Here is a 23,492-nt window from a genome sequence, read left to right on the forward strand (position 1 = left end):
GGCAGTAAAAAACAAAAACGAAACGAAAGCGACTGTCGTTCGATTGTGATTGGTTGAGAGACTGACGTCTGACGTCACGCGTTAAAACCGTAGGCAGTAACACGCACGAAAGACGAAAGACGAAGCGTCGTCTATCGTCTATCGTTTTTCGACCAAGTCCTTTGAAATTCTTAGGCAGTAACACGAAATGACATTTCCAATCGTTTTAAAAGCGACACGATCGTTCGTTTTTGAGACGATCGACAAAGGTGTCTCGTTTTGCCGCGAAGTCAACCGAATCAACTTTAGTTAAATATCTTAAACTATTATTAAATATTAAATAAAACTTCTAAGGTGAGAAATCAATTTGGTATTATGTTATAAATGATTTGTTAGTTGAATAAAGTAAACAATTTATGATTTGGCATATTATAGATATGTCTCGCATGTGGAACGCCTTGATGTTAGAAGCTGCAGATGCCGAAGCTAAAAAGATGTCTCGGCAGCGTATGCTTCTACAAAGATTAAAGAATCGCGAACGGTTACTCCAAAAAATTCCGGATTGGCAGTTTAGAGCTCATTACAGGCTGAATAAGGAAGAGTTCCACTCGTTGTGTGACGAGCTCAGGCACAATACCAGTTTAAAAGGTTCGAAAACAACTTCACTGGAACTTAAGGTAAATTGATTTCTTATGATATATGTTTTTTTTTAATATATGTGTGTTAAAAGGTGATTATGTATTTAATATGATTAATGTTAACTTTAGTCACTTTGAGTCTTATACTGACACAATTATTATATTTTAGGTGCTGACAGCATTGAGCTTTTATGCCATGGGTTCATATCAGAAAGGTGTTGCTAATGAGGTACATATGAATCAAAAAAGTGTAAGTCGGTGTATCAGAGAGGTGACAAAAGCTCTGAATGAGATTTCAAGTAAATGGATACAATTCCCACAAACAAGCACACAAAGAACTAAAATTAAGCAAGGGTAGGGGTTACTATATATAAATTCTGTCATTTTATTACCTTGAGCACATACAACTACTTACAAATATTATTTTACAGATTTTATACTAAGTTTAATTTTCCTGGTGTAATTGGTGCCATTGATTGCACCCATGTGGCCATAGTTCGTCCAGCTGCAGATGTACTTTGTTTTTATAACAGAAAAGGCTTTCATTCTCTTAATGTCCAAATGGTATGAACCTTTTTATGTTTGTTATAATAATTATAAGATAATTAAAGATTAATCTCAATTAAATATTTTAGGTATGTGACAGTGATCTCAGAATCACTAATGTTAATGCCAAGTTTGGTGGTGCAAGTCACAACAGTCATATCTGGGCAAGTAGAAGACTGCAAAGCCATATGGAGGCTCTGCAACTATCTGGCAAGTCAGTTTGGTTGTTGGGTAATTGCATTTTTAGTAGAAAAATATTTAATAGGTGATGTTCTATGTTAAATATTATTTGTAACTTTAAATTACTTATAACATTTTAGGTGACAGTGGTTACCTTCAAAGGAGCTACCTTATGACACCTATTCTGAATGCAGAACCAGGATCTAGAGGAGAGAACTACACTAGAGTGCATGTCAAGGCCCGAAACTGCATAGAAAGGGCATTTGTTTAAATATAGATTTTGATATTTGTTAGGTCAGCGTATCCTTTATTATCACCCTGATTATGCAGCAGAAATTGTTATTGCACGTGTGGTACTGCATAACATGCTCATAGATTCAAGAGGAACTCCTACAGATGATGCAGAAGTACTTTTGTCCACTGCTCCTACACAACCAACTGTTGTTGAAAACGGGCTGGATGTGATTGTGGGGCGGGCTGTTAGGAATAGACTAATTATTGGCAGTTTTTAGTTTGGTTGAAGAAGCCCACACAATAATGTCTAAAAGTGTATTTTTAAGAAGAAATATGATGAAGATGAATGTTTTACAAATTAAAAATAAACTTTATTTATATACAATTATTTTTTATTTCAATATTCACTTAAACATTAATTACACAAGTTACAACCAAAACCAATGTAAATGTTACATGTTTTTGCATTTGAGACTGCATCTCAAAGCATAAGCATTACATTAATAAGCCAGTGAGTGAGGGTCCTGGATGCCATTTCCCTCTCCTTTGAACTGATGATGGGGCAGCTATACTCTTGAAGAGGAGGCAACATATATATCATTTTGTTCATCATCTGAAATATCATGATAAAGTTATTAATGTTTAAACTGTATATAATAAGATAAAACTAAACATTAAATTGTATCAATTGATTTTAGTTAATTTATTTTACCCAAATGATTAAACAGAAACATGGGCAAATAAATTGAGGTACTAATTAAATATTTTTCTATTAATACAGTTACCAACTGAAGAATAGATTTGCATATCTGTTTTCTAAATGAAATAACATAGCATTGTAATAAATTACTGTCAGTGATCTGCTCCAAAATTTGTATTTGGATAGATGGTTCCTCAAATGGAGGCTCCTCATTTGACTGTTCCTCTACTGGTAGTCCTAAAATATAAAGTTTGGGTGATGAAATGTGATATTCGTAGCTAGGAAAATGGCAACTACAAAACTATTGTTATTAAATACATTAAATACATGATTCAATAGCAAGGGCACTTGCAAAGAATAAGTAAAATAAAAAAGGATGTGTCTGCCAGCATAACAAACATGCTTCAGAATGAATGTCTTGTTTTATGTTTACAATCATTATTACATTAGAACCAACCTTGATCCATTGCTCCATAGACTTGTCAGGATCACTACCTGCCTTACCCAGCAACATCTTTAATAGTTGGCAAAGTTCCTGGCGCCTCACTCTTCCCTGCGGGGTGTTTACCATTTTAAATACGTTATTGACGTACCTTTCCATAAATTCCACCATTATGGCGATTTGCTCATTGCTTGCGTTTTAAGAATTCATTTTACAAAACGTAAATTGAAACACAAACACTTCACTAAACTTTTGTATTTTTACCGCGAGAATATTTGACCTTTATACGTCAAATTCAAATGACACAATGTTGATCGTCAAGTATAGACAATAATTTGTTTTTTTTGACGATTCACCTTCGTCTGCACGAAAGCGACTGTCGTCTGTTACTGCCTAGCCTTACACGGAAAAACGAGAGACGCTATCGCTTAGACGAAACGATCGATCGTTTCGTTTTTAGTTTTTTACTGCCTAACCCCGCAGTGGTTGCCAGCGTCTTCGTCAGCGCAAAATAAAAAAAGGTCATAGTAAAATTTTCGCGTGCATCCTACCGTCCCGTGAAAATCGGTCCAGCCGATCCGCAAATAACCCGGAACAAACAGACAGAGCACCGCAAATGTGTACAAAATATGATTTTTTATTTTAATACTACAAACAGAAACTCCAATTTTATTGATATAAATATATAAAAATCACGTTTTTCGTTTAATTTTACGAAGAAGCGTAATCCTGACTAGATCGCGAATCATTTAGGGGATAAAGAATGTCTGATTTGAGAAGCAGTTTCATAACGGCCATTATATCTTATTTATCTATGCGTTATTTACAAATTATAATAAAAATACTATTGAATAAAATAAATCGTTCGAAACCAGGTGTGATCTTCAAATTTCGGAAAGCACGCTAATAGAATTTATTTGATAATGCAAATAAACCGGATTTGTATTGGATGTTTCGTGACCAAATACATAATGTTATACATATTTACAAAAAGATCCTTAGTTCTTTGAATAATCTATCTTCTATGTAAAAAGATACATTGAAAAGTATAACTGATAAAGCCGTTTTCTTGAAAGTGGAGATTGAAAGGGACAAAGGAAGGCATGAGGTAGGTAACTTAAAGGTCTTGTGTCATCATCTTCTTAATAAAGAATGCTTTGCATTACACAATAAAATTATGCTTAATCAAAAATCTCACATTATTATGGTTTGTTATTTAATAAATAGTTACGTATATAACAAACATGTTTCCGGATGTGTTACAACTATGTGAGAACGTAGCAAAGTGCAAATATGTAATCTTAGCCCACTACTTTGTTATTTTTATATATTTACATACAATAAATCATTACATAATAATGTAAAAACATTTTTAACAAACATGTTGACTCTAAACTTATGTGGCAATTTACGTTATGTAAAAAGACTTGTTTTATTAATAAAAATATAAAATGTATGCATGTATCCGTAATATTTATCACAAGACATCCAATATATTGATGGCTCCTACGAATAAGGGTCAATGTGCACATTGACAACTTTTCAGGACCTTTACTGAAGCAAAAAATGACAGTTACACCTGTAAATGTGTATTTTTAGTGCATGTTAACTAAACTAAGAGGTGGCTTTTAACACAAAAAAAGTTATAAATATGATATTTTTTTACAACTTGGTACTAATAAGATGCCCGGTTACGTCAATCTAAAACGTCAGACAGAAAGTGATATAATTTTTAAAATTACGCTACTGAAATTAAAATATTTAACCGTTTTGAATATTTTTATAGGTTTTTAAACTATAATTATGTCCGCAATAACCTTCTAAATAAGTATACGTCATAACATTTGTACGAATAAAAATTAACGAGTTGTCCTACTCCTCCGCGTAAATTATAAAAAGATTGAGTAGCTTATGCGTTATTCCAGACTAATTTATTCATTCAGTAGTAACAAACATCCATACATTAAAATAATCAGTAAGAAGTAAAATAGTATAGTTATCTCTGTTTTTTTCTAAAGGGAATTACAGGGATGGCGATATCGTACCTATAATGCAGGTGTTACGACATCTTAAGATGAGACCTTCACTGCATATTCATGCGACATTGGACGATTGTACGAGGCGCCGAGCCATGACAAATTGTGTGGCGTATGTTTAACATCACTTTAGTTAAGACTTATTGAAATACGATATATTTGTATGAATATTTATAAATCAAAATTAAATAACTAACCACTGGCATGTTAAAGGAGAATTATTTCGCTACATATCTTCTTAAGCTTGTGAACACTAAATTTAATGACACGGCATCGTACACCCCGGGACTCATTCTATCCTTTGATATAGACTTAGCATTCCTAATTACCAGCTAACTGCCGCCATCGCGTTTGTAATTAATTGGTGCAGACGCGACGCACGAGTTGTCCTACTGACGTGTAAGGAAAATGTCAAATACTTTACCCTACATATTTGAAATGTCGTCTGTGAGTCATTGCTTCTATGAAGTTATATTGTCATTGTCCTCTTTGTTAATTTTAATTGTAAGTACTTATACTTTTATTATCCTTATACAGCATTAAGTAAAGGGTTCTATTGATTTATTTTGAAACAAACTCAGATTAATAGTACAATTTTTTATACAAATAACTTATTACATTTGGTTCAAAACAATAGCTTAATGTTGGTATCTAACCTATAACTCGACCTACAGTTTGAGAACCCTGTCAAAATTACATGACACGTACTCACGCTAGACATTTAAATGTCTACAGCGTGTTCTAACATTGCAGATATATGTATTTATGTCTATGTATGAAAGTTCTTTGTTAAGTGTGCCGTGAGTCACCCGATACATCTACAGTTCGAGGTCAAAGGGCCACATGGTATATGGGGACTTTCTAAATTCGCATTAATGCCTGAACCTGCCTAGAAATTATCGAGAAAGTGTGCGTTCATTTTAGTACAAGAGAAGAGCAATTATCATCTCAAAGGTTATTTCCTTATTTATGTACCCTATACTAAGTATAGTATAAAGGATGTGCAGTGAGTTAAAATACTACAGATTTGCATCTGAGACAATGTTAGCTGTTTAGGTTGGCTGACCAGTAATGTTTTTATCGATAAAACCGTGCCGTTGTTCGTGCAACCGTTTAGGGTAGTTCTGGCATAAATAGACATTATTATCGATGGTTTTCCAATCGGACGATACTCTACGCTATTGTAGTCACGTTATGTCCGCGGGCTCGGTAGCGCATAATCACATAAACAATGTTATTTTTTTTCAATGAGTATTTTTTAAATACGCTCTGTAAAATACTATATACTGCGAAAGTTTAGATGTATGGATGGATGTTTGTAAGAATGTAATTCCATAACGGTTCAGAGGAAAAGTAAATTTATGTTGAAATAGGATGATTAAGGATACGGACACTAATTGAGGGAAATACCGGCTAGGTGACGGCAATTTTCTGGAAGGAAGGTCCTGTCAATCTTCATTATACTATGTTCCATATAAAAATCTTTAAGAACTCTAGGATCTTAAATTCATATTGATTTTAGAATTAAGTGGCGAATGAAATTATTCATATTGTGTCTGTCCTGTCTTTTGTTCATAATAAAGTTATACAAAAACAAGTCTTTTGTTTGTAATATCTTTAATCATCAATTTTTCCCTTGCTTGCTACCCCATAATAAATTGCCAAATTGTGTGCTAATTAAGGAAATAAGACGCATGAAATTGATATTCTCCATGGTACACCCAAACCGAACCTATTGTCACCGTTCAATGGGCGAGCGGAATAGAAACCCGGGTGTGCGGTGATGCGTGTCGCGCTAGCTGCGCAGATGTTCGCCAATCGCGCGGGCCGTGTGTACTGGACACAATTAGAAAATCGTAAAGCGACACCGGCGACATCCGATACGCTTGGGACCTGCAAATTATATGCCAATCGGCCTTCAGTCTATTCCTATTGATATAGTTAATTCAATTTGAAATAGTGACATCAGGTGCAATTTTATTTTTAAGTAAAGTAACGTTAAATGAAAAATAATCTAGTGTTGCGTTGTATTCTCCGACAGGTTAGGGAAAGTTGGAGTATAATGATCAGTTGAAGAATTGGATAAACGTAAACGAATAAATCCAATGACTCGATAAAAAGGACGTTATTTCATTGAAAACACGCACTGTACGCGCAAAGATTCCTCATTGCTCGAAGGCGTCGAAGCGAAACGCATCTCACGCTGAAAACAAAATAAATGTTCCAACGCCAAATTACAACATCACAGCTCGGCACGATATGATGATGCAGAGTGGAGTACGTGGCCGACCAGCCGTGGCAAACAAACATCAGAGTCAATGACACCCCAACATATAGCCACTTTCGGTTTCGTGATAACGAAAGCAACAAATACATCTCCCGCGCAACGCAAGACGCGCTATTTTAGCCAAGATGGCGGCGAAAAAAGTCGATAACCCGTCACGGAGTCCGCGCAAGCGCAGCACTGGCCACCAATTTATCTTTATTTGAATTTACTGTAACGTTCCGCTAAGAAGTTCGATTAGAAACTCTATTGAAAGTGACACTAAATGGTTTTAATTAATTAAGAATAATTTTGTGCACGTTCTGCCAAGGGACAATTTCATTTCGTTACATCAATTCGCTGTAAAATCTCATCAATTTCTCCGTGTTGGGAGAGTAGTTGCTAAAACCTTTTAGGTTGCCTGCGACAGGTTTGGCCGCTCGCTGATCCCTAAACCTGTCCAGGTATCAGTTTGAGTGCGGTGACCCGGGACAGTGAAATGCGACACTCGATTGCGAACCGGCAAGCCCGCCGCCGACCGTGAAAGTGACCACCTCTCTAATACTAGCAGAAAACGCCTTGCTTTTTTATAACTAAGGTTTGATATTGACATCGAACTACTAGACAATTCAAACTTTAATACATAGTGAAAGTACAAATATAGTAATAGCAAAATGCCATCTTTAATTCACAAAAAAACCTATTTTAAAGTTGCAATATGCTTATTTTTGAAGAAAAAAAACGTCGCATGATGCATGCGTGTTACTTCACGCGAAAATCTACGACTGTCTTCCGTATTTTGCAGTGTTGACACTGAAAGTCTTGACTTTACTAGTTTTTTTTAAACTATTTAAGGTTAAATGATTACTAAATAAAAATGTGTTTTTAAGTTTCTAGTAACTGCGATGAATTTCGGCTTTTCATTCGTCATCTGATTAACCTAAGCCATTGCTAAAGTTACACCTCTATCTTATCTTTGTAGGTCATGTAAAACAATGGGTATTACACACAAATATTGCGTTAGAATACATCACCTACTACCCGCCTATTTAACCGTTAGTTTCCACTGCTGACACACCTGTATTAGTTATCTCTATTTTTTTTTTTTTCAGAGAAAATGAAAGGTATGATAAAAGCGTGATGTTTTTTACGACTATTCGGCAATAGAAAACCACAAATTGATTGTGTTTAGAAAAAATATAAAGACAATTAGATTTTGTTGTCTCTAAAAAATAATATTTCGTACACAAGATGTAATATATTTGCGTTCCTGATTTGGATCGATTTTGACAGAACTTTAAAAGAAAAGTAGCTAATGTTTGCGGAAATATTACACCATTACTGTAGACTACTTTTTTATTTAATTCCATGCTGACAAAGTCGCGAGCGACCGCTAGAACTGTATATAGGTAATAAATTGTCGCTTGCTTATTTTCGTACACAAACGTAAAGTAACAGTTTACTTGCAGTACAACAAGTGAGTTAATATTCATAGCGCGCGCACAACACTGTTTTTGTTGAATGGGACACAAATGACACCGTTTATTGCACACTGTCCGGTTTCCATTGGGACTTATTAATATTAATGTTACTAATATTATGATAAATGCGAATGTTTAGATGGATGAATGTTTGAACGTATCTCCGGAACGGCTCAACGGATCTTGATGAAATTCGGCACAGGTCTAGGACATAGTCTGGAAGAACACAACAGTTACTACTACCTATTACGTTTTTTTTTAATTACTCGCGGACAGAGTCGCGGACGACTGCTAGTAATTACATAAAAAACTTTAGGACCATTTTAAGCATTGGCTATTATATCTGCCAACGTTGTAATGATTTGGATTTATTCCAAAATAAGTACTTTCAAGTATTGAACGTTAGTCCTCGTTACAGTATTCACAAGGTTATAATGATTCAGATTTATTTATAAGCATTCATATAACTTGAAAATTAAAAACGCATGACGCAGTATTCTTGAAACTCAACTTGATAGAGCTTTGTTTACACGCCAGTTAGTTCGCATATAATATATTACGATGACATCATACTTAATACATATATAGTCATAAACTTATAGTTAATATAGTCATCTGCTGTGTTAATGACATCATAGCCTTGACTTAAAAATGCTTAAAGATATCCCTTATTACTCAGTACACAGGAAATAACTTGTAATCTAATAATGTTACATTTTAGTACCTTTATATGTACACATTCATGGGCGTCACCAGGCGATGACCTATGCTAGGTCTAGAAGGGGGATCTACCATTAATATGGTCTTATTCGAAGTAGTTTTTATATATGTATTTTACATTCTACGATTCTCTAGGTGGAGCAGCTAATAATAATCTCTTATAGTACTTAAATAAAAAGTGTAACTTAATCAGACAGTCTCAGGTATCCCTAGTTTCGTGTAAGCAGTCGTCCGGCTGATAAGATAGCTGGTTTCTTCACAAACCAGCTATTAATTTAATGTTACTTTACAACACGATAAGCAGTAAGCAGTTATCGTAACCTTGCCTTTCGTTATACGTTTAAATAATTCACAATATGTTTTAAATTAAAATCACAACTTTAGGCCCTGTAGGAAAATTTTCAGTAATCGAAAATAAATTTGTGTTAATTCGTATAACCTCTAAATCCAGGTAAGAATAATTTTTAAAAAACAAATTAATATTTAATTTTTTTACATAAATTGTTTACTATGTTTGAAGTTAACAATATCATTTCAACATATCAATCATAACCAAGAGATTATTTGGAACAAATTAAACACGTAACAGTATTGCACACCGCGCTTGCATTGTGAATGCAAAATACATATTACATATATGAAATGTCACGTAATATTGCCCAATTATGTTATGTCCAACATTGTTATCACATTATTACAACATTAATTTATACAACAATATTTTTATGTTGGAATCCATAAATAATCTAAAGAAGAAATAGTCTAGGTGTCAATGTAACCTCGAACCTGGATAAGCTAGTGTTATACGGTCTAGGCAAATGACCTCAATAAGCGAGAAACTATATAAGCGAGATGGTAATAATGTGTACACATTTGTTACGACAGTGTAAACTCACCGTTATATTTGTATCCGACGACTGTAAGTAAAAAAGGAATGGACAGTCGCGGGGGCCATGACCGAGCGGCCGAGCCCAGCTGATTCGAGCACAGTTGTGCAACACGCACACAGACGTATTGCATTAAAACATAATCTTCTGTATAAAGTAGGTATTGGCACTTCGATATGAATATGGTTACGAAGGAAATGTCCGACAGGTGATTGATTTAACTTATTGTCATTGACATAGTGTCAAACTAGATATAGAGTTAGTTCGTGGCCAATCAACAACCGATTACCTGACCAAAATAGTGAAACATATACTGTCTAAATTTCTCACGTAGTCCATTCATTATAAAGACCCGACGTAGCACGAATATTGTGACAATCACGATCGAATACGATACGAAGCTGAAGCTGAGCTGATCACAAATATTCCTACTAGGTCCAATTTAATGTTTAACATTGGTTACCACACAACACAAACTATTCATTTGTGGCTTGTATTACATAGAAATAGTACAAATATAAAGATAGAATAAAAACCACACTTGAATTAATTACACACTGCAATTTAATACCTGTCGGTACAAGGTTGTCATTTGTTTTGCAAAAATATAGAACACACAGCGCTTTTATTATTAAAAAAATACAAATTATAGCCATCGTAAATGCGTTATTTTGATAGTTATACACTCGTGATAGTAAACGGAAAATAGTTATATGAAAGACAGGATAATTCTAGAAATAATTAATTAATGTTTTTTACAAGTGCACGTTAGCATACTTTATGTGGCATGCGTACAACGGTAGACATTTTTTTATATTGAATAAGCCAGCGACCACGATTATACATGTCAGCTGATACGGCTTAATACAATTTAAACGCTTTTCAATTTTTTAAACTCTAGGCAGGTGCGTGAATTTTTTTTGCCATATTGCACAATATTTTTGTTTTAAGAGTTCGAACTCGATTTTAATGTTGCCTGTTTAAGGAATAAAAATTTTCTTTATTAACAGTTTACTAATTTAGATTTTAACTATTTTATTTTACAGCTTACATAAAAGCATTCGTGTTTACCCTTACCCTACATAGTAATTTGACTAATTAGTTGAACATTTTAACCTAAAAATGCTGTACACATTTAAAGCCGTCTATATCCCATTATGATAAAATAGGAATGTCGGACACTATCGACGGTTCTCCTCTTAATTGCTTATTCCATTAAAATTACTTTAATATAACTATGTTTAAGGACTTCTTACCGTGAGTTCTCACTGCACACACAAACAATAACATATTCCGAAAATTGAAATATTAAAATGATCGAGTTTGTTGGAAAAGACTTTAATACAAAATCGCACACGCATTGTCATTTAAAATTCCTCAGTGAGAACAGGTGAAAATTTCTAACGGTTCCAAGAAAGACGAGTCGATTGTCAATGTCGCTGCATATTTTTCATAGACGTATTATATGTTTCTATTCAGATACTTTTGCTTTAAAGCATACACACGATGAATATATGCAAACCCTTATTCTAAAGAGGTAAACAGAGGTGATATGGATATCCACTAGGCAACTCTTTAGCTTCTACGTTTCTATTAGTAATATTATAAGAAGATTATTTTCAGATATTGAATTAATATAAAAAATGGGTATTGAGAGAAAACTATAAAAGATAGATATATGCTATCGCGGACTTTTATTTAACACCTTTAAAGAGCTACAATTCTTCCATACATCATTTTTATGTAGGTCCTATAGTTTAGCCTACGTAAGCGCTGAAAGCAAAAATGTCCCTAATTTTTAAAAAATCTACACTAGTCTTCTAATTATTTTAAAAAAATGGGACCGATCTACAAGCACTTCCTTTCGATTAAAATAATTTAAAAAAAAATACAGTCGAATTGATAACCTCCTTCTTTTTGAAGTCGGCTAAAAAGAGTGATGTATGGAGTGGGGATTCTCTTCGCGTACTTTCTTTGTTCTGGATCGTTGCAATATTAATTCGGAAACATACTCAATCATTGTAATACTCGAAAAAATATTGTTAAACACTATTTAAACGCGTATTTTAACCCATTGACCTCCGCTGATTGTTATATGTATCACCACAATGCTTTCGGTATAAGCACTTTATTATTTATTGGTAAAGATCGCATTTCGCAAATCTGAGCAGAGACGAGAGTCACGGTATAAAAGGGTTGACATATGTTTTAGCTAAAATGTATTTGAAAAACCAAGTTTTTATGGCAAGGACATTAAAGATTAATCGATGTCCAACTTCATATTCAAAGAACAATGTTCAACCGCTAGCTAATAATAAAAAAATCGTGTGGTAATTGTTCGTGTTTCAACACATTTCTAGTTGGCATACAACATCTGCATCACTTATCGTACTGGACATAATAAGCCGGATGCATTTGATAGCGTTAAATGACAGATGAAGCAAAAAAAGCGCTTTAACATAGACCAAGCGCTTTTAGCTACGGCTGAATAGCACATAGAGTCTAATGAACACGGCTAATGAGGATAACGACGATTAGAAACTATGACTTTACATCGACACGAGAAAAAAATAACAGGAAATGTTATCTGTATTGTCTACTTAGCAGAATAATTATATCGGACGGAATCGGACGGACACCGGCTAGTCATCGGGATAGCTTAGAAAATTAATAATCGGACTATACACTTGAATAGTTCATAATGTGTGTTCACCATGGTCGTCGTCAAGGGGCGGGGGGAAGGTAACAGAGAATCGCAAAATGTAAAATAGTTATTCGAAATACTACGCTTACAATCCTACATGGATAATTCCAAAACAGCTTATCAAGTTTTCCATTTTCATTAAATCCTCTTTGGAATAACCTTCTACTAATCCCCCTCTTGATCATCGACTGGCGACGCTCTTCTAGGTGACATATTAATCCGGTTCTTATTACACCAACCTAATAAGATTAGGTCCGAAGAATTTTACGCTATATTAGTGACCTATATATTAATCCTGTTTGGCAGACCTTATATACCAGAATATACCAGAGTAACATAGGCCTATAGATTTATATCGCTTTAACAGTTATTGGTAATTACCGGAAGATGACGGTACTTTGAACGTTATTGTGGTTAAATTAACTAGAGAATAAATGCAAATGCCTGAGAATACGTATTAGCACTACAAAGCAGTTAAACCAATCTTGCACTCGGTAAAAATAAGTCGGATTGACAATTGAAACGATGAATCTGAAGGACGAGAACTTGGTGCACTCACAACACATAGACTGAGAATAGGACAGGGACAAAATGATAATAATTTACTCATTATAAATTTTAGCATTACTAAGTTACGAAATCTTTAATATTCATAAATACCTTTTCGTATGTAAGTACATTCGTTTGAACTAAAATGTATCGTTATCAGACGTTCCGGTTAAATATTGCAGATAAAAATGTAGAAAACACTACTATTGAACTATGAACTGTATTACCTCACATTTAGATAGTGTTTTGCACTTTGTGTTTAACTGCAGTTTTATTTAAATATATGATAGTGCGCTAATCTAACGGAAAATTAAAAATGTCCTTGCTGGTGACGTTCCAAAGCTGATGGTGCAACAAACTTTTTGTACAGCCGTTTCCTTATTCTTACTTCTTAACGGCCAGTATCTATCCCATTTACCTGTAACAATAAAAACAATATTTTAAAGTTGGCAAAACTGATTCGACTTATGATTGTTTTTTAAACATCGAACAAGTCATTGTTGTTTGAGTCAGTTAGTTAGTTTTCACGAGCGTGTCGAAATAGCCCACTTTCCCTTTTAAAGCGTTAATATCTGTCTAAAACACTTTCGCCGAGTGTACACGATTTTTTTAAACTAGCACAAAATCTGCATGCATTCAACCAAAAAAAAATCAGTCGTCCGGGAAAACAATTCTGTGTAATATAAATTAACTTGAGGAAGAGCATTATCTTGTGCCTGTTAAAATACTGGTTTATTTTAATTTACAAAGTTTCACAACGTATCCGATAAAACAAATAAATTAAAACACACATTAAAAAAATTACTGAATGTGAAACTTAGTTTAAACTATTAAAAAATCATTCAATTAATATAAAAAGTTAAATTAATACGAGATAATTGCATTCTGAATGCATTAATCCAGTTGGTCCTTCGAGCCGGACGGCAATAATTGCTTTAGGAAGGTACAAAAACACGTAAACATCGTAATATAGTAACGGTTTACGCGGGAATAGCTTATCTGTATGCAACCTCGACCGCGCACCGACTTACGTCATCTGCACAGGCTATAAACCGGCGTATTTCTTTTAAAAGCACCGATATAGTTATATTCTCTGTTGACTTTATTTTTTTTACAATTATAATAAAAAAAACTAAGAGTAAAAAGGTAACACATATTATTTAATTCTTTGAATAATACAAGGTTATTATGATTTTTCAGTCAATGACAAAGGACAGATTCAACTTTATTCCATTGATGTACAAAACTTTGCAACAGAAATAGGACACACTACAAACAAGAGACAGTTTAATTTTTTTTCTTATAAATGCTAAAGATTAGATAAGATACTATAAGATAAGGTAGATATAATATAAGTATTATTTATAACTAGCTGTCGCCCTCAACTCCGTCCGCGCGGAATTAAAAAAAAAACGCTTTTCCAGATTATGTTCTATGTCTGTGCCAAATTTCATCAACATCTGTTAAGCCATTCCGGATATACCTTCAAACAAACATCCATCTATCCATCTAAACATTAGCATTTATTATATCAGTAAGATTAGATCGTAAAATAACTACTATATTACTGTGATTATGAGTTCTTGTGATGAAATACCAGAGAATGGTCTGTAAATAATTTTCTATCAATTATGAATTAACAGTAATCATGGAAACGAGAAATGGCAGAGAATATTCATCTTGTTTCATGCATGATAACATTTTCAACGAAGGAAATCGAGTTCAAATAATCAACAAGAATTGAATAAAATAAAACAGCAAGCTTTGTTTACATTTTAATTGAACAAAATTTCAATACGATTTCTACAAAATCGTCTTTGAGGATTGCCTTGTATTAGTTGATTACGGGTCTATCACAAGTTTTTTTTTTTTTTTATAACAAAAGGGGGCAAACGAGCGGCGCGAACACCGAAGTGATCATCGACGCCCATGGACATCCAAGTTTAAGTTTTTTCAAGTTTCATAAGAACTGGAAAAACTTTTTATAATTAAGATTTTTTAGTATCTAAACCTTGTCTATGGTCCACGAAACATACTTCCAAAGTTACATCAAAATCTGTCCTGTGGTTTTGGAACACATAGGGTACAAAAATACGAACATTCATTTCTATTTATATAGATGAAGACAGAAAATTATTTTATATGTGACATATACAGAATCAAACAGTCGCGTCGCCACAATAGTTAGTCACGACGGGCGCACATTAGCACTTAGTTGTTGAAGTACACTTGATAATTAAGACGTCCTTGGCGACTACGGCGTCGTCTTTGAAGTGACACTTTTTGACATTACGTAATCACCTACACATTTAGCAGTATAAGACGATATCTTCATCCTTTACCAAACATAGCTAAGCACCTACTTCTGAAGAAAATCATTTGAACCTCAACGAACAGTCTTCATAAATAATTCGGTCTACCTAGTAACTTCTAGACTCTTACAAATTATTATTATGTGGGCATATCAAAACATATTTGCCACCAAGAATTATTGATTTAAACAATCGGATGCCACTTATTACTTTAAAAAAAATACACAATACTATGTTCTTTTTGTTGATATTGAAATATAACGGTTGAGATTCAAACCCACGACCAACAGATAGTATGCCGGACGTCATGTCACTGAACTATCGCTACTTTAGTTTCACATAGTATGTGAATTGTGTCAGACACACCTACACATGGTCTATTTACTCGAATTACATAATTGTACAATTGTCGATCTCTGATGTTCAAAAGTCATCATTTTTTGTGTAAAATAATTATAATTCGTGTGTAACACTGAATCATATAGTTAAAAATAGCGTCAATTGTTGATAACAAAAACGTAATGTTATAAACACGTGGTAACATTTAACGATGAAGAGAAATGTATAATTACTTTAGATGTTTGGTTTAGTACAATAGAAAGTATGGATGGATTGTTTGAAAGAGGGTGAATTCAGATATGACGGCTGATAAAGATGTATGGAGGAGTAGTAAATATTATGTCGACCCTCCAAAGAGATAAAGGCAGGTTGATGTTTAAATGAGTGTAACCTTTAGTTTCCACTGCCGAAATAATCGAACGAAAACTAGTCTCGACCATGGAACCCCACAAAATGAGCTGCAAAAAAAAATATTTTAACTAACAACAATAAGAATTACTAGTATCTGACTATTGCTAAAATAGACCAGTTTCGTGATTAACTTAACAGTCGTATATTTATCATTTAATTGAACTTACTGTTAGTTACATTTAACAACCAAGTCCGTAACTTCGTAATAGATATAGCTAGCGTATTGTCACAACGGAACAATTACAAAGCGGGTCAATGACCGGGAGTAATTGAGAGGAACAGAAGAAAGCTGTACCGTTGGACAAACAATCTAAAGAATAAAACAAAAGGGAAATAGTTTCGAGAACATTCGACCAACCAACCGCAAATGTTGGAGCAAATCGTCTGCGGTTCCAATAACTGTGCCACGTAGTTTGCTAACGACACTAATGGTTTACGCCAAAGTTAAATTATATAGTTCAGGTAATAAGCCGTCACGGCTCATCATGCAAATAGAGTAGACGAAGAGAACAGTAATTTCACTACAAGTATCTTGTTAGTTCTTTATTTTATAGTATTAAAACTAGGACTGGCATAAATCTACAAATAAAACATAAAAAAGGAAAGTATATATGTACAACACCACTAGCCTCTGTTCTTGTGCGTTAGTGTAAAATACTACCAATAAAGCATATTGTTGAAAATAAAGCCGCGTTTTCAACACTTGGGTAATATAATTCTAGTAGGTTTCATATTATGATACCCTGGTCCCACGTTGTGAACCAGCACGTTAATACATATATAGGCATGTACTGCAATGTTACACTCATAATTGTCACCATTACGCAACCGGAGCGTAATCTTGTTAATGCCAGTTTCACACGAGGGACACAGTAGACAGTGCGCTGTGGTGTACTGCAGTACTGCTATTGTTTCCACATACACTGGAAAAAACTTAATACGTCTAGGAGGGCCGTTCTCAGTGCTGTAATATTGTACTGTTTTGCCTCACTGTGGTCCTCGTGTGAAGCAAAACAAAAAGTTACGCACTATTTGTACTAGTGGCCGTGAGAACAATGCCGTCGAAATGTGTCGTAGTGTAATCTGGGTCGCTTATACACGAGATTTGTTAAAACTTAGAAAAGGAAAGACAGACATACGTAATAGTAGTCCGCCTCCACAACATAACGTTACGTTGTTTCTCTACTATTCTATTCAAATACTTTTAAGTATGAACTTTTGGATTCTGATATACGATGTTACTGGTCATAAAAGAAAAAAAACAGTCAGCCTGACGGGTCAGGATGGGTGACATATTGTATCGTTCGTGATAGAACCAGTGGAAAATTGACCAAGCGTCACCATACAATAGAGTGTGAATTTAGTGAAACGAGATTAAAAATTGGATTTCATTAATAAGTTGTTTATGTTTCTAGTCGTCAGGCGTCCTCAAATGGAATTAACACTAAAAATTCTTCTTATAACTTCACTCTATACTCGATGATGATGCATAAATTATACCTAAACTAGTGATTTAATATGTTATCTGCTTAATAAATAGGAAGATAATAAAAGATTAACATTCGTTCTCTTCCAAGGATTGAATACATGAGAGATAAAAATAATCTGTATGACATCATTGTTTAATGAGTACAGCTAACCTAAATCTATGGCATGGCGTGGGGGATATATTCCGATCTCGATTTTCAAATATATACTTAGATTCAAATTGGTTGGTGCACCATTTTATATATATTATTTTACTACTCTGAAATATAAAACAACTAATGATTTCATGAGAGTTAAATGTAAATTTCCTTTTTACTTTAATTTAAACATTTAAATAAATTAAATATGCTTTATTGAAAAATAAAGAAATAGTTTCAAAATGAACCATTTAATATTCAACAAAACGTATTATAACACAGGACAACAAAATCAAACTTTTTTTTTGTTGCATGAAGTTTTTCTACTGTTGTTTACTAATTTGGGTGCGCTGATTTCAAATCTATTCTCAGATTTTTTGTAGCAGCTCTAGTTAGTGAGATACAGGTACCGGCTTGAATTTACATAAGTAGTCGGTAGTTTCTATCTATAGCGGTGTAACTTAACTAGTTCCTTTATAAATTTCATTATGTCTTCCTCAAGAAGGACGTGTTTAATCATCCTGATTGTTTTTGTGTTATTTGTGGAGAATATATGTTCCAAAAATTTCGTTTTAATGTGTCGGACTTTGTGAAAAAGGCATACTTCGACTACTTTTGGTTACCATTGCCGCCAAACGCCAAACCTTGGATACCAAGTTTGGTATGCAAAAGTTGTGTTGAATCTTTGCGACTGTGGGGAAACAAAAAAAGACCCACTTTTAAGTACAAAGCTCCTATGATTTGGCGTGAACCATCCAACCATCATGATGACTGTTATTTCTGTTTAACGAAAATCATAGGAATAAACCACAAAAATTGCTCTAAGTGGATATATCCAAACTTAAAATCTGCCATACGAACAGTCTTGAGTATTAGTGAAACATCAACATCACAGTATGCATATAAAACTGGGGTTGATAAAACAGTTCGTAAAAGCTCTTAACAAAGATGGCGAATGTTTCAAATACATTGAAAAAGTGTTTCCAAAATTGAGTAGTAAGAAAATCAAAGGTGGTATTTTCGATGGCCCACAAATCAGGAAGTTGATAGATGATAAAAAATTTATCAACCATATGACAGCTGTCGAGAAATGTGCATGGGAAGAGTTTGCTTGTGTAGTGAGAAATTTTTTGGGCAACAGGAAGTCTGACGGGTACATTCAGCACGTTGAACAGTTGCTGATACACTTCCAGCGGCTTGGATGCAACACGAGTATCAAGCTTCACTACCTTCACAGCCATCTTGACTATTTTCCTGAAAATCTCGGTGACCTGAGCGAGGAACAAGGAGAGCGCTTTCACCGGCATATTCGGAGAGATATCAGGGATACTGGAATGAACATATGATGGCTGATTATTGTTGGAGCATTCAAAATAGTACTCATATTACATCTCACTCTAGAAAATCCAAAAAAAGGACATTTTGTTCTGAATAAATATATTTAATACATTTTTTATAATTAAACTATGTGCATTTTCAATGAAAAGCCCTGTCAATTCGTAACTCCAAAACTAGAGCTGCTTCATAAAAACGGCATATATTTTTGAAATCAGCGTGGAAAAACTATTCAGATTCATGTAAAAAATCTCATGCAACAGACATGCTGTAATCCAGTGTAATATTATCAAAAAACAACTTTTACTGATTGTAGATAAGATAAATAAAGCAATTGATAAAATGTAAATTGTTGAAGTAGATTACATTTTCAAATAAATAACTGTTACATAACAAAATTTAATCCCGTACTCAGAGTCGTAGTCACCAAGGAAGACTATTTCAAACGTTAAATTCCCTTTACGTGTTTTGAATTTTAAGTTTCTTTGATTAATATAACTGAATAAATAATACATCTATGTTTGTGTTGTGTAAAGTCTGTTACTTATACGATTATCTTATCTACCTATATCAGTTTATCACGCAGGCGCAGTTCTGGGCAATGGCGCAGTGACGTCACAACATACGGCAGAACGCTCGTGAAATCTGTTTTACGAAAATAATAAATGTGAATGTTTGGATGGATGGATAGATATTTGTTAGAAGGTACAGTTTGGCATGGATGTAGAACATAGTCTGGAAGAACACATAGTCTACTAATTATGTTTTTTTTTCTAATTCAGCGCAAACGGTGTCGCGGCCGACAGCTAGTACTTAGGAGAACTATCTGTGAGTGTGAATTACAACTTGCAGGTTCTAAACCTAAACGAAATTGTATTCTTTTGTCCATTTAAGAATTAATACATGATAAGATTTTTTTAAATCAAATTTCACATGTTTATAAAATTAATTTCGTATTCAATTTTTATTTTTCCATTGTTTGAATGAACATTGCTAAATTAAAATGTGCATCTAGATGATTTTCACGCAATTTTAACATTAATGTAGGGTCTAACAAGGATAATTTCTATGAATCACTTGACTGTTTATTTCAACAATAGGTTAAACGTTATATAAATAAAACATCACATTGTAAAAACACAATATGCACATCGAATATAAAAGGGTTTAGAAGCGCAGTCTAATAACACTGGTCTGCAAAAAAAATTTTTTTTTCTCTCCTTCAAATGTTATGCAGTTATCTTGTCTGATACAACAATACTGAACATAAATATATCATTCAAAGTTTTCTAGCACATATATATTCTTTGGGACGGAATTTTTAAGATAAACAATTTTTTAATATGAAATTTTTATCATTCATTTAATTACTTAAATAATGTTGGATGTACACTATTACACAACCTTTAAAACGCATATGACAATATCATTACTAGTTGTTAATACCATTTTATTTAGTCGTTTTTTTTCCTTTTCATATTTTATAAAGGAGTTTCCTGATAAATCGACCAACAAAAATCTGCAAGTATTGCTTCGGACCATTTCCCGTTGTGTCCTCTCTATGTGCAAAATATCGTGATGAAACCTCTCACAGTCTTCATCAGATACTGTTATGAGATTTGGTGCGAAAAATTTTAAGTGAGAGTGCAAAAAATGAATTTTAAGAAACATGTTACTTTTTTGAGCCTTGCAGGAAATGAAGAAGTTCTTGTTTGATTTCCTGATAGTTCTGATTTTTTTCCAAGAAAATTTTGGCACAAATTTTCTACAAAAGCAGTCTGCGCCCTTTTTTCGAATTGATTTAAATTTATTTAAAACTTGAGTCCTTCATAAGCTCGAGTATTTGAGGACCTACGAAAATTCCTTCTTCTAATTTCGCCTCATCCGGGGAAACTTTGTTTTCTAGTACTGAAAGTACTGAGCTATCACAAATTTTTCATAAGACCCAGCTTTATATGAAGTGGTGGAATTTTTTTTTCACTAGGAACGAAAGGATATTCCTTTACATTTTTAGATACAGGAGACAAACTCAGAGAGGTTTTGATTTTGAAAAAAAAAAAAAAACGTTCTTTGTGGTCAGCTTTTTACTACGTTGTGTTTGTCTTTTGCGCGACTGTCCCACTCACATAAAAAACCACAAAATTTGGTATTTACCATTTGGTGATTTTAACTGGACTGCAATGAGGACATCCTCCTTGCAGGCCAGTTAAAATTGCTACAAATTTAGATCAACGTAAATGTTCTATGCGTATTGTGAATTTTTGATTTCTTGCAGTAATAACATCATATTCCCATATAATTTTCTTTCATATTCGCTTAAAAAAGCGTCAGATAATACTTTTTTCTCTCTTTCTATCACTGCACACCGTTTATTTGTGTGCAAATACAATCTCAACCAATTAAAGTTGCTTTAACGCGAGAATAACATAGTATAGTATAGCAAAAAATCCCATAATTTCAAAAAATCTAAAATCAACATTAAAAAAAAATTAGACGTGATAGCATAAAACGAAAAGCAGATATAGATTGAGGATGGTAAACTCTTTAAACGGATCATACTTTTATTCAAAGGAGGATTTCGTTGCAGACCAGTGTAATAATTGATGGAGAATTTAAAGTGAATGAATACGAGATAGTGTGACGTCATGTGTTGCAGCGTGGGATTGTACGTTTTTAAACTGTGTACGATTCACGTGCAGATTTATATTAATATCACATTGACAAACATATGAGTGTAACATAGCATATACGGACCAATCATAAAGCATTTTAAAACTCATACATGTTAACTAAAAAAAAACAAGATAGCCAGCTTGTGTAGAATTTATTCTAGGATATAAAAAAAGATGGACAAGCGAGCAAGAAAACGGACAGAAAATAAAAAGTTTATTTTGTCTGCTTGAACATATTATTATTGTAATGTTTTCAATATTTTAATAAATTTCTCGTCAACAAGGCAAAGGATAATATAATGTAAGATGTTTCTCAGATGCGGAGGATGTTCGTGCCAGAGGTCGCCACGAGGTCGGCTGACTCATCGCAAACCGGATCCGCAACGAACCTGACTTAAATACTATTTCCACTAAGAGGCTTAGCTGCGCAACTCTGGCCGCGCACTACCGCATAATTGGAAATAGAATGACAGACATCAAACAAATAACGGTAGACAGTACATTTTATACACTAATGCTCAATCTATCTTTGTTTTTTACTTATTACAAAATCATAGTATGTCGTTTACTTTGCTAATGAATTTCAAATGAGAACCCTTTATACTCACTTTAAATTCACATTTAATGACTGGCTACAAAAAACAATAAAGTAAGAGTAAGTAACTCTAAGTAAGAGGATTCGAAATTATACTCAGACATATAAAGTCTTGCCAGGTCGCTAAACCTACTAGCCGGCTAGCCGGACAGACCAGCAAGTTTGGCCGGACATGCGGGTGGAAAGGTCGGACACCCTATATTATTTAGGATTTTGTCTCAGTATTAACAGGCACACTCTCGTTTGGTAAATGTAAAAAGCCTAACAAAAGCCGGAAAACAGTTTAATTTGGCCGGACACGCAATAAAAAAGCCTACCTATGTCCGGCTTTATCCGGACGCCTGGCAACGCTAGACATATGTGTGCTTATAAATTTTTAGATATAAATGTAGAACAAAAACATCATTTTGTTATTGTTGATGAATCTTAAATGTATGTGTAATGCGATTGTGTACTTCTGTCCATCTCTCTTCTGAATACTTATTAAAAGAAATGTTAGAATCTAGCTACTTATTGAGTTGTTAGCTTGTCACGATCATTGTTGATTATAAAATTCAAATGCGCGCTGAAAGTGGACGGAGGCGTGGCTCTCGGACATGCGATGCAACCAACATACAAGTTAAAGGCGTTTCTACAAGAGTTGGAATGAAGATATATGATTATCATCAAATTATAGGTCGATTTTTATCTATTGAAGGAAAGAGAAAGGCAAATGAGCAAGCGGGTCGTCTGATGTCAATTAATACGTATTATCGATAGGTATTTGTTACAGAATTCGGATCCTAGTAGAAAATAAACTAACATACCATTTTTTTTATCTCGTCTACAATAGCATAAAACAAGA

General features: G+C 33.8%; 2 protein-coding genes across 4 annotated transcripts in view; one reads left to right on the plus strand and one right to left on the minus strand.

The window, feature by feature from the left end:
• Positions 1-23,492, minus strand: part of LOC106720941 (chloride intracellular channel exc-4) — a 36,778-nt gene that overhangs the window by 4,394 nt on the left and 8,892 nt on the right. The gene's annotated exons all lie outside the window — the stretch shown is intronic.
• On the plus strand, positions 165-1,629 carry LOC123721707 (putative nuclease HARBI1). 2 transcript variants are annotated; one of them, XM_045681150.1, is made up of 6 exons: positions 165-333; positions 415-656; positions 787-971; positions 1,049-1,181; positions 1,253-1,394; positions 1,484-1,629. In XM_045681150.1, exons 2-6 carry the CDS (start codon positions 417-419, stop codon positions 1,612-1,614), a joined length of 831 nt encoding a protein of 276 aa, XP_045537106.1. In that variant the 5' UTR covers positions 165-333; positions 415-416; the 3' UTR covers positions 1,615-1,629. The 2 variants fall into 2 exon arrangements, with proteins under 2 accessions (XP_045537106.1, XP_045537105.1); XM_045681149.1 differs by having other exon boundaries at positions 165-656.

This window comes from Papilio machaon, chromosome 15 (genome assembly GCF_912999745.1).
Source record: "Papilio machaon chromosome 15, ilPapMach1.1, whole genome shotgun sequence".
NCBI lineage: Eukaryota > Metazoa > Arthropoda > Insecta > Lepidoptera > Papilionidae > Papilio > Papilio machaon.